Source organism: Clarias gariepinus, chromosome 16 (assembly GCF_024256425.1).
Source record: "Clarias gariepinus isolate MV-2021 ecotype Netherlands chromosome 16, CGAR_prim_01v2, whole genome shotgun sequence".
NCBI lineage: Eukaryota > Metazoa > Chordata > Actinopteri > Siluriformes > Clariidae > Clarias > Clarias gariepinus.
The window spans coordinates 23,225,698-23,238,949 of record NC_071115.1 but is presented as its reverse complement, the minus strand read 5'-3'; the positions used below and the strand labels follow the sequence as shown (position 1 = coordinate 23,238,949).

Here is a 13,252-nt window from a genome sequence, read left to right as displayed (position 1 = left end):
GCTTACAACACAGCCTAAAAAATGAGGAAATACATAAGGTTATTGACAGATGGACAAGGTTTATAGAGAAGCAAGAAGATTATGTTTTTATTTTTTAGAAAGCACCACTGGCATAAAAAAACTATTCGCTCCCTCCCTGAATGTTTTGCATATCAGTCACACTTATATGATGATTTGATATCATCAAACTAATTTTATTATTACACAAAGTTAACACAAGTAAATACAAAATAATTTTTTAAGTTATGTTTTCATTTATTAACTGGACCTATGTGAAAAACTTAATTGCTCTGTTGAATCAAGAAATTACTTAAATATAACCTGTTCGACAAAGTCGAGCACATTCAAAGATTTTAAAGCAATTTTAAATGTATCAGTCTGGAGAGGGTTTACAAAATCATTTCTAAGGCTTCCAAGAGAAAACTTGGATCAGTGGTGAACCTTCCCAGGAGTGGCCAGCCTACCAAAATTCTCCAGGAGCACAAAGACAACTTATCCAGCAGCTCATAAAAAAATCTTAGGAACCGCAGGTCTCACCTGCCTTAGCTAAGGCCAGTGTTCATAAAATAAACATAGAATTCATAAAAAGAACACCATACCAACAGTCACACATGGTGGTTGTAGTTTGATGGGCTGGGAATGCTTTGTAGCTTAAGGACCTGGACGACTTGTCATAACTGATGGAACCATTAATTCTGCATTCAACCAGAAAATCCTCAGGGAGAATGTCCATCCAGCAGTTTGTGACCTCAAGTTCAAGCATACTTGGGTTATGCAGCAGGACAGTGATTTGAAACACACCATTATATGGGTTCAGAACATATTAGCTAAACTTGTTAAAAACTTTCCACAATAAGAATAAACATACTATCGCATCTCGCCACCATGAGATGAATATAATTGAAAAAGAGCTAAAAAATATATATATATTATTTATAGTGATGAAAATGTAATTGCAACCGTTGGCATTTCTAACTAGTATCACATGTAACACTTTTTACATCAATCAAATGCTGTAGTAGAGATGAACATAGAACTTCTCACTCTTAAATCCTGATAGGATCCTGAAATTAATAAACGCAAATTCGGAAGATAAACCTATAGACGGATCACTCAAAATCACTAAGCGTTTCATGTGCCAATGATTTAGCATTTTTCTTTAGTTTAAACCTGCCAGAGGGCCATTGATAAAAAATTCTCGATTCATTAAAGTTTCTTAATTCACGTCCACCTATTTCTTGGTTAAATATATTTTATTTCAGAGTATTCAAAACGAGGTCATGTAAAATGTAGGGTGTTCAGAAACTTTTGACTGGCAATGAAGATGAAGTGATAAAGCATATAATGCATATGAGCGTGGAACAACTGTTATAAAGCTGTTGATTGTAAATATTTCTGCTAATCCTTCACAGTTCACAGTGTTACGCAATGGAAAGCTAATCTGGTAGTGAATGTTCATTCAGTTCTGTCTTTAAACTTATTTATCTACAGGGTGTGTGTTTGTGTGAGAGTGGTGTGTGTGTGTGTGTGTGTGTATGTGTGTGCATGCTGTAGCTTCCTGATTCATTAATTCATTCATTTTGAATTTTGCTGCTTATCAGCAGAGAACAGATTTGCAGCTCTTCAGCTCCTAATTCGGCTTTATCCTCAAAACCTTGTCGCCTCAGTGGAGGCACAAATTAAAGATTCACTTGAACCCCTTAGCATTGCTCATGTCAAACTAACCCGCCAGGAAAGCAAATAAAAATGCCTAGTATTTGTAAATTTGATGCATGAAGTTGTGCAAGATGTTAGTGCCATCCCCTCCATCTCTTACTTCTACTTCACAGCTGTGACACACACACACACACACACACACACACCTACGGCTCATTTACCATAAGAATTTATGTGTTGATTCACATTGAGATGAAGAGTTTTATTGGGGTGAATAAACAGAATTATTTCAGTTGTGTTACTTAAAAACCTTAATTATGTTAATGTTGTAATTTAAATCAGAATCAAATTTCACAAATTAATGTCTTTATGTTATTTAAAGGTCTGATATTTGGGCATATCTTTAACAACAGGGTCACTCCTTTTACAAGATCTTACATCTCTCTACAAAATCTATTGAACAATTTACAGTGGAACCTTGGATTACGAGTATAGTTCATCACGGAATTGGGCTCGTATTGCAAAACACTTGTAAACCAAATTAAATTTTCCCATAAGAAATAATGGAAACTCAACTTATTCGTTCCACAGCCCCCAAAAATAAATACATAAAAGAAATTAGCAAAAAATACTAAGTAAAAATAAAACAAAATCAACCTGCACTTTACCTTTAAAAAAAAAGTTTTAAAAATCTTGACAGATTTGAAAGTTTGTGCGCACAGATGTGTGTGTGTGTGTGTGTGTGTGTGTGTGTGTGAATCTTACATAAGCTCCCCTCTCCCCCTTCTTGTCCTACACAGACCCTTCCTCCACTTTTTTTGTTTAAGTAACACACACACTGTTTTATCAGAAAAATAAACAAGAAATCTCTCTAATGACACCCAATTGAGCGACACTCTAACAAATTACCCTGCATTTTACCTTTAAAAAGAATTGCGACAGGGCAGTGTTTCTGTGTAGCAGAGGGAAAGAATGTGTGTGTCTGTGAAGGCGAAAGTAGGAGGGGTCTGTGTGTGTGTGTGTGTGTGTGTGTGTGTGTGTTTGTGTGTGTGTGTGGCACGGTGTCCAGTGACATGCGCACACACAGAACAGGCAAAGAGCAGGCTAATCCTTAAGCAGAGAGAGAAAATGGATTTTTAACCTCTCTAATGAAACTTTCTTTTGCTTTACACATGCACACACGTATGTTTATATTAAACAGTACAGTACATTCGCGCTGTACACACACGCATACAGACACAAAATAAAATATGTTTTACACACACACACACACACACACACACACAAACACACACACACGTGTTTACAGTGTTAGAAGTAAACAGTACACGCGTGCACGAATGTTGATTATACCAGTAAGAGACGCGCACTAAGACCCAGCATGGGAGACGATTACCCACAATTCCGCAGCACAAAAGAGAAAAAAACGTTGGCTCAGTTTTGATCACGTGACGCTCGGCGTCAAAACAAGGAGCGCATGCATGATACATGATACTCGGTACTCGTAAACCAAGACTTGTTCGTTTTCCAAGTCAAAATGTATTAAAAATGTTTGCCTGTCTTGTGGAACACTTTACGTCAGAATATTTACACACTTCTCATACAAGTCTCTACCACAGAACAGCCATATAGCACTGATCAGTTCAGCCACACGAGGGATCAATATTTTCTTCTTTTTTGTTACTACATGGAGACTGGAGACCCATCTGAATGCCTAAAAAGTAAATTTTGCATAATCCATCTGCTCTTTAAAGATAAACAACCGATCAGATCGTAGTTTAGTGGCAGATTAAAGGTCATGTGAGAATGACTAAACTGGTTGAAGCTAACAGCAAGGCTACAGTAACTGAAGTTACCACTCTTTGGTGAGCTGGCAACTTTCTCAAAACACTCAAAATTTTTAAGCATGTGGGCTACAACAGCAGAGGATTTCTGGAAACAGAAATCTAAAAGTGCAGAGAAAACAAAGACTAGACCTTTAAAAAATAGAAAAAAAACATTGTTTGGTCTCGCTTAGGGATGAGAATCGAAAACCGGTTCTTGTTGAGAACCGGTTCCCAGTGTTTCAATTCCTCGGAATCGTTTGCGAAATTTGCAAACCGCTCCGGACTAACAGTTCTCAACCCAGCAGCAACAACGTTAGCATTACCCTGGGCTAATAAAACTGCAGGTAAATAATTAACTAACAAACACTGCCATCATATTAGCTGTGTAAAACTTGCTGTTAGTAACGGTTAACGTTAAGTGAATTCCTTCTTTTCTATAAGAAAATGTTGGACAGTCTTGTAGAATTGCCACAAAGTTGTATTTTGTTAATTTTACAGAAGAATATTTATTTTATTTAATAAATTTTTTCATTGGTGATGCTAATCAACAATTTGTCCCTTTTCTTCCAAATGAGAATCGATAAGGGAATCGATAAAGAATCGAATCGTTAAGCAGGATCGAAAATGGAATTGGAATCGTAAAAATCTTATCAATTCCCATCCCTAGTCTCGCTTTCTTTAATAACATATTATTTTATAACAATATGAATCCATAGACCCAAGCTGCCTTGTGTCAGATTCTTTTTCTCGTTTAACTTGTACGGAAATGATAGGAAGAGAAAAGCATACCACATCATCTGTCAAATATGGTGGAGACAGTGTTATAGCATGAATGTGTATGGCTTCCAGTGGACTCTATGCTTAGATTCAGCCAAATAGGATGGTTCTTCATATCGTGGATGGATAATGATCTAAAACATACAGTGAAAGTTACCAAAAGTAAATAAAAAGATATTCTTTACTGACCAAGTCACCCAATTGTCAGGGCTCTGTGCAGGCCCCTTTTTCCAAACTTGGCAAACCAAGTGTTTATAAACCTTATTTTGGACAAAGCCACTGTCATCCTGAAACAAGTTTGGGATAAGAAAGGAATTATTAATACTACAGAAGAGAAAAACATTTTAGACAATTAAGTGCATCCAACTATGTGGCAACAGTTTGGGGAAGGCCTACACATGGCTTTGATTGTCCACATATTTATAGTATTTCCAACAATGCGTTTACAGGGTTGATGCGTATGCATCAGGGAGACAACACCAGAGAAGGCAAATCAATTAAATTAGCAGAGGGTGAATATCTGCAGATTGGAGGAATCCCCTAAATGTTTGCAAGAAGCAGCTAACATGTACTACCGCCAGTTTGTACCACATGCAATGTAATCTGATACATTCTCACCAGGGAGTCATCTTCACTCAGCACTGAGTGGGTGACAAAAATCTGGTTCTAGCACTTCATGAGACTACCACTGATCCAACCCAACAGGGAAAAAAAGATCTGTAACCAAGTTTGGGAGGAGTGTTTAGATTCGTCAAAATGAACAAAAAAAGTGATGCAGAGCTAACAAGGTAGGTGTTAATGCGTACAATAAGAACTGGGTCTCTCCTTTTACAAGATCTCATAGATCATCACTGAAGAACTATTCAGAACAGAAGACAAATACAATAAATTGTAATATTTATTTACTTGTAATAAAAAAAGCCTAGATGGGATCCTTCATCTCATTTATCATAAATGATCAGAAAAATTGTTTCTTTCTCATAGCTGAAATTCTCTTCAGCTAAACGCTTCTATTCTAAAACACATACAGTAAGAAATAATGTATGAGATTTTCTCCTAGCCTGAATTTCAGATGTGCAGTCAGGCATTACAACTGTCACAAAATATATGCTCTGTAATATTTTAAACAAAGTCTGCTTGTTAATAATTAGTGTGTTTTAACGGAGGCAAAAATTTTAAGATGTACAATTCTTGTTTAGAGGGCAGATTTAATAGTTTTAAATAAATATGAATGTGTTCATCCAACTTAAACATGTAATACACCAACATGTTTTTTGTGCTGATGTATAATAACTAGGTATTCTTTCAATAGAAAGATCTTACTAATTACTTTTAAAAAATTACTTTTTATCAGTTTCTCTAGGTCAGCAGGATGGGTTTTGGGTTGGCCATTAACAGAACTGATTTTTTCTGTTATTAACATTATAAATTAAAAGTAATATGATTTTTTTAAATAAAATGATTTTTTTTTAATTTAATAATGTATTTAAAAATTTTAGTTTCCAGGGCATTTATAATCTAACTGATATTGTTGATAATGCCTTTATCTGTAATAATAATAATAATAATAATAATAATAATAATAATAATAATAATTTTAAAATATTATATAAAGTATTAAGTCAATACAATGTACAGTTATTATTATTATTATTATTATTATTATTATTATTATTATTATTATTATATAACTTTCAAGAAACCACATGCAGTTTATTTCACAGTAATGCCCAGGACACTATTTTATTATTACTATGCAGGTAAAAAAATATATTATTATATTATTTTTACTGCAACATTTTACTGTATTTTGTCTTTAAATCTGAGTTTACATTTGATCCCTGTGGTGTCAAGTTAGTGATGTCAAAGTTTTCCAAATTTCCTTTACTGTAGTGTACGACTGGGTGTGTGCCTTTGTGTCTGTGTCTTGTCTGTGCAGTAAGACGGGTTGGCACGAATTACGACATATTGGTAAAAACAAATTAGGAATATTTCTTTAGAACAACATAAATTGAAGAAGTAATGTATTATTACATTGTCATCACCATTTGAGTAAAAACTGTATAGAAGATTGTTTAACATCAGCCACCATTCAAAGAACTAAACAATCCATCATGCATTTCAAAGACAAAAAAAGTTACAAGTATATTATAAAAAATACTATATAAAAATCACTACCTGGCTAGTCCAAAAATAATCACAAGACTGTTTTGTTTTATTGTTGTTTTATGTCTTGGCATCAGCAGGAGGAAGCGTGTTATTTCCAGGCTTCAAAAATCATCATATCCACATTGTCAAACTTTAACTAATCAACTGTCTGCCACAAGAGACAATGTGATTGATCACGGTAGACAGTGAGAGGTACTATAAATGCTGCATAAGCAGAGTCATTTACTATAGAAAATACTACACTTTGGTCTGGCAAAACTATATGAACAACCTGAGTTGCTGAGAAGTTTTAGGGGAAAAAGCTATAGAAAATTGTAATGCTGCATTAATGCTAGTCAGAGGTGGGTAAATACTTTCAGACATTTCAGAAATGTAAGAGGTGCAAAAACCTCAGTGCCAATAAATTAATAATTTAAACAAGATCTTTTGTTTTATTAATGTAAAATAATCATTCTATAGATTAAGCTTTTCTTGGCCAAATAAAATTCACTGATCTTTTAAACGCAAGCTTGAAATATGCTAGCTTTCATTAAATGAATTCATTTTATTAATTCACATACAGTTTCTGATGCAACTGATTATTATTATTATTATTATTATTAATAATAATAATGATCATTTTATTTTTCATGCATGTGTAGAACTCACAGATGTTCATTTTTCACTTTCATTGCTGTTACTACTGGGTGTAGAATTAATTAATTACTTAAATATAATAATAATAATAATAATAATAATAATAATAAAGCTATCTTGCACAGTATGCGATGTAACACAAAATGGAATGTGAGTGCTTGTTTTCCATTTTTGTCATTTTTGGTGCAAGCAAAGACATATTGATGTGTGCGTATGTGTCGTTTCAGAGGACAGCTGCGTCCACAATAGTCAGGTAAAAGTCACTTGTAATTAAGAATGTGAACCATCATAACATGCAAATTCGATCCGACCAAAAAAATCACGGTTGAACAATGGATTGTCGCCTTGGTTTTATGGTGGATGAATAGGCGATACACAGATGCTTTCTCATTTAGCACGGCATAAATAGAATTTGTGTGGTCCTCAACAATCAGACAAAACAGACACATAATCTTAGGCAGTTTTTAAAAACTCACCAGATTTTCAAAGGTTCAACATTCAGAAACAAAGTGGAAAAAACATACATCTTATAATCAGGAACCACAACGTATAGTAGTGACAATAACGTAAGGTTCTCCCAATATTACATCATTTTGGAGAAACTCTAACCCTCTACTGTATTTACAGCATTGCTTTGGTTTAATAATATTTACAGGCATTCATTACAGTATGCACAAGTACCTTAAGATGACACCACAGCATCGCAACAAGGTTGAGATTTGGACATTGACTTTCCAAATCCATGGTCATTCCATCAGAAGGTGTTTTGCTTCTCCTTTAGCTACAGTATTTAGTATTTATGCCCTGTTACATGACCTATTTTGAGCTCAGTTTAAGCTTCCGGACAGATGATCTCACGTCCAAGTATTCTGGTATAAAGTGGAATTCATCATTGTCTCAGTGACTGCAAGTTTCCCAGGTCCTGTCACTGCAAAACAAGCTCAAATCATTATCCAGCTCTCCAGCAACCAGGCTTGACAGTTGGTATGGAATGATTACTGATATGCTGTGTTTGGTTGTTGGCCACTGAGATGCTGTGCATGATCACCTCAGCTCCAGCTTGGTCTAATCAATCCAAATAATACTGTACCAGTGCGTTTGTGGTTTGTTCAGATGCAATTTTGCAAAACTAAGCTAAGCTCCATGTATTTAGAGAAAGGAAGAAAGAAAGAAAGAATTGGCTTTTCCCCTTTCTAACCACCCTTCCAGGAATGCCATGTGTGTTCAGTCTTTTTCTGATTATGCTGTCATGAGCGTAAATATTTAATGTTCTTACAGAAGCCTGTAGATCACGTAATGTAGCTCTTTGGTTTTCCCTTACATCTCTGAGCATTAAATGCTCTGACCTTGAACTGAATTTGCTGTGACATCCACTCATGTAAAGATGTCTTGATGGCTCTCCATTTGTAAACAATACTTTTTTTCCTTCTGGATTTCAGTTTGTCGGTATAACCCTCTCCAGATTCATGAGCAGCAACAATTGCTTCTTCAGAGGTCATGGCTGATGTCCTTTCTTCTTGGCATCATTTAGACACACACACACACACACACACACACACACACACGCACGCACACACACCTGAGTGCTGCAGAACACCAATCTGCCAAACGTTAGGTTTTTTTCCAAGATAGTCAAACATCTTGATGATTAACCAAGCATGTGCATTTTATTACTTACACCTGGCTGCTGATTAGTTTCTTAATTATTGTGGAAGTAGGAAAGATGTACTGTACTACCTGGTTTCCAAATGTGATTTTATTCTTTGTGGGTAAAAATAACTACATATTGAAATCTGTTTTGTTTTTTGTTGTCATCTGAGGTGGATTGCTTGCTTTATGATGTTGTTGAGGTCAACACCATTATTATTTGGGTTCTGGGAAAAAAAAAAAACAGAATACCTTCTTTTGACCACCATCATTGTTTATAAAAATGCTTTAAATTTACGGAAAAAGCATAGATCCATCTAAAAGGCAGGAACATTTTGTCAGAAGATGATTAAAAATTCTTAACAGGTTCAGTTAATGAAAGTCTTTTTAACTGAACCAGATTGGTCATAAGGGGTCATCAGGAAACATAAGGGGTCGATCAGATTTTACTGGTGAAGTTTCTCATTTTAAATAACGTTAAATGGACCATATGACGTGTAAAGTGATGTGCATGAGAGCATAGAAAACTAATAGAAACAAATAAGAGTAACAATGATTGAGTAACCTAGGAGGGATGGTGGCTCAGGTGGGTAAGGTGCAAGGTTGTTAATAGGAGGACCTAAAGATCTGGGTTTGAGTACAGTAGTGAGTTGCTACTGTACATTTTACACTTCTCAGTGCAGTGCTGGTCCCCAAGTCTGGATAAAATGGGAGGGCTGCATCAGGAAGAGTATTTTTCAGCTGATGGGTGACTTTTTACTTTTTTCTTTCATACTTTGATGTCTCAGGCTTGTAGTGATGAATCCATGTCTCCTTACCAGTAATGATTCTCTTTAAGAAAGTTTTTGTTTGCAGATATCCAAACACTTCCGTTTATGCTCTTCTGTGAGTTGTTTCAGCACCAGGTACAGTACACCCTCAGACCAGAAAAAAATGATCACTGCACACTGCTCTTCTTTCATGCAAAGCACAAGTGAGGCATCCAATTTTTCCTCGCACCGCAGTTACAAATAAACTGATGTAACACCTTCACACCTCTCAGCAGTGACTGGGGAGACAGTAGCCCTAAACGGAAAGCGCTGATAAAACAGAAGCTTTAATATAACCAGAGTGCGGATAATTTTTGACTCACCTCCATATCAAATTACATTTAACTGAATTATGAATACGGCGCTATATTTGTACACAATACTATATGACTATACTTGTTCTTTGAGTAGCAGGATGTTTGTAGGGCAGTAACTCAAAATCTCAAAATGAATAATTATGTTTTGCATCAAACTGAAATTAATCCACCAGAACACTTTTAACTGCACATCACAGAACAAGTTTGCTAATCTAAAAACAGCCCTGTCTTTGATGGCTCTCTCTAGCATGTAGGACTGACTGTAATCACTGAGCTCAAAATGCTCCTCCGTACAACATCTCATTCTTCAGTGCATGGTTCCTGCACTTCATCCGAGTATTAATAATGTCTCGCTGAGTTTCCAGCATATTCAAAAGCATGATTATGAATATCCCATGTGAAGTGTTTTCAGTTTGTTTATATGTCCTTGTGTCACATAGCTTATATATGTGTGGGTAGGTGTCTGTCTCTCTCTTTCAGCTCAGTTGCTTCTATTCATGGATTTACATTAAGGGTTAGTTTCAAAGAAACTTTCTCCGTCTTTCTCTCGCTCTCGGACTAGATCAGAGTTTCTCTACATCTCTGTCATACTGTACACAGATCCTAAGCAGCAGAAGGAAACAAATAGTAATAAGAGCTTTGGAGGGAAACCCTCCTGCAGAGATCTGCAGGGGGTTCCGCTCTGTGTCTCTGTAGTTCTATCTTGTTAGAAATTGGCTAAAAAAAAATTCCTGAACAGTAAATCATTAGTCCTGACTACACATCAGCTGTTACTTTAAATCTCTGTGAATTTTAATTTGACCGATATCCTGCTAAGATGGTGCTCCTCTGATGGAGAAAAGACATAAAGGCAACTCAGGCAGGATTTGAAAATTGGAAAGATTTACATGATGTAGTTGAGCAAATTTACAAGTGTAAAAGAATTGTTTTAATTATTGGATTGGATTGTCTTTAAAGGGAGGTGATTGAAAGGGAGAAAAGTGATGTTAGTTTATAGGGACACCTGCTTATGGTGATCAAGAGGCACGAGACAGCCAGTCTCTGTTAGGACGTAAGCCTTTATTCGTCCCGTATACAGTAGAGCAGGGTTAAAGGCCTTGCTTGGTGGAGCTGGGGCTTGAACCGCCAATTTTCTAATGAGTAACCCAGGAACTTAACCCTTACCCTCTAAGGTAGATTTGCCCTAACCATCTATATCTTAACCTCGATGTAAACATTAAGTGGGTGTGGCCTTAACCAAAATGTGGCTTTTAGTATATTTATTTATTTATTTATTTATTTATAACGAATGCATACCCTTGTGTCTTGGAAACACTGAAAAAAAACCTCAAGGATAGAAACACCAACATAGTAAGTATGCAGTATGCATGTCACTTTTGGCTCAATTGGTTTTAATTTAAAGTGCAATACATTTTTAGAAACTAGTAGTCTTATTTAAACTAACACCCTGATCAAGCAGTTACTAAGGATGAATAAAGGAAGATGAAAATGCATCCTACATTCATGGTCTTTGTTTGTTCTACAAGATTTATATTTGCTCTCTTAATATTAACCAGGCATTTCCCTTTTGTTTTCTTTCAGAAAAACAGCCGTGATACATGCAACTTTGATCGTGAGTTTACGAAGATGCCAACGGAGCTCACACCGACTGATAAACTCTTCATCATGAATCTGGATCAAGACGAGTTTCTTGGATTTTCATACACAAATCCAGAATATGTCCCTCCATCTCAGTCATGAAAAGGATCTTAGAAATAACTTACAAAGGGTTTATCCCTCCTGTAGTGTTCATGATTTAGCAATGTCACATCCCAGAACCTGCCCGTGAACTCTCTGGAGTTTATAGCAATACAGTTCTTCACTTTTGTATGGCAAAAACTCAGGTTTCTGAGAGCTTGCTAATTTTTCACCAATTCATGGTAACACTATGAGCTGAGTTATGCAATTAATGGATGAAGCTATTAGTGCTAACCCTGGCTTTTATTCTGACCACAACCTCTTGCAATGACCCCACATCCATCCTACTCCTTACCTAACAAACTTGGCCCTCGCTGTATCATCCAAACATCCATCCTACACCTTACCTAAAATCCTTGACACCTCTTCACCAATCTACCCACATCCTTTAATGTTATAATGACCATTACTCTAACACTCCTAGAGTTACCTCACCACCCCATTCCTCCTCCATGCTCTAACCCTGCACATTATTCTAACATTAACCCCTTCATGACTTTAAGAGTTCTGACGCTTACTGTAAAAGTACAGAAGGTGGGGAGCTAGCGTAAAAAATCATCAGTAAATGCAGCACATCTCTAAAGATATCTAAAACCTTGCAGGTTAAGTATACTTCTCTTAAGATTTTAAAAATAATAATTCTTCTGAATATAAACACAGGCTATAGAGAAATGGACATATGTTTAATTCAATGTAGTTTCTAATTCCATACGTACAAAAAGCTCCTGTGCTGTCACATCATCATCAAAACAAAAAAGAGCACTTACAGTACACACTCCGTAGCTAGGACAAAATAAAAAAAGTTTCATAAACACAACGCACCATCAGAGACTGATAATAGAGTAAGCACAGATCATCTGAGTAAATAAAAACCAATAAGTGCCCACCCTACAATCCTGTGGAAGCCGTTGCTTCAGGTGGTCTAGGGTCAGCAACATTACATGGCAATAAAATGAAGTCAGCTGCCTACCTTAACGTACTGAATGACTAAGCTATCACATTTACTTGATGACGTGGACATGTCTTCCCCATCAAACAGGCATTTCATGGTTAAAAATTTTATTTGTTTAAATCTTAATGAACAGCAAACATTTAAGGAACCAGAGCTTCATTGGTATTCTTGAAATAACAGATCGTTCTTATTAACATAATCACTGATAAATTCAGTGACATTTGTTCCTTTTGGTGTCTTTGCCATTTAAATATTACAGCTTTGCCTGATGCCATCTTAATAGTAGAGTGTGAGTGTGTGCGCTGTGGATAGAATTACACTTGATATTTAACTCAATAACCAGCTAAATGCGCACTAAATGGTTTAAAGTATGTAGAGATCTGACTGTCGCAGTGCATTGTGAATGTTAAAAGTCCCAATCCAAATCTATGGGCATTGATCTGAATCTGGCCCCAAGCTTTGGTGCTAGCTCAGCGTCCACATTTCCCACCAGATTTTAAAATGTGACTGTGGGATTTTCTGCCAATGCAGTCACAGGAGTATTACTGATGTTGTATGAGAAGGTCTGGTGCACAGTTGGAATTCCAATTCATACCAAAATAATGGTTCAGGCCACTTTGGCAAGACATATCTTCTTGGCATTGTCATGCTGGAACAAGTGTTTGCTTCCAACATTTTGTCAACAGTTGGCCAGAATAAGGCCTTGTTCACACGGGCGTAAAATTT

At 36.1% G+C, this 13,252-nt stretch overlaps 1 protein-coding gene across 1 annotated transcript in view; it reads left to right on the top strand.

Moving 5' to 3' along the window:
* The window catches only part of prkcbb (protein kinase C, beta b), a 138,184-nt gene extending 126,572 nt beyond the window's left edge, over positions 1 to 11,612 (top strand). The window contains exon 17 of the mRNA XM_053514397.1: positions 11,419 to 11,612. Within this exon, the coding sequence (XP_053370372.1) occupies positions 11,419 to 11,577 (159 nt within the window). The 3' untranslated portion in view covers positions 11,578 to 11,612. The remainder of the gene's footprint in view (positions 1 to 11,418) is intronic.
* The last annotated feature ends 1,640 nt before the right edge of the window (positions 11,613 to 13,252 follow it).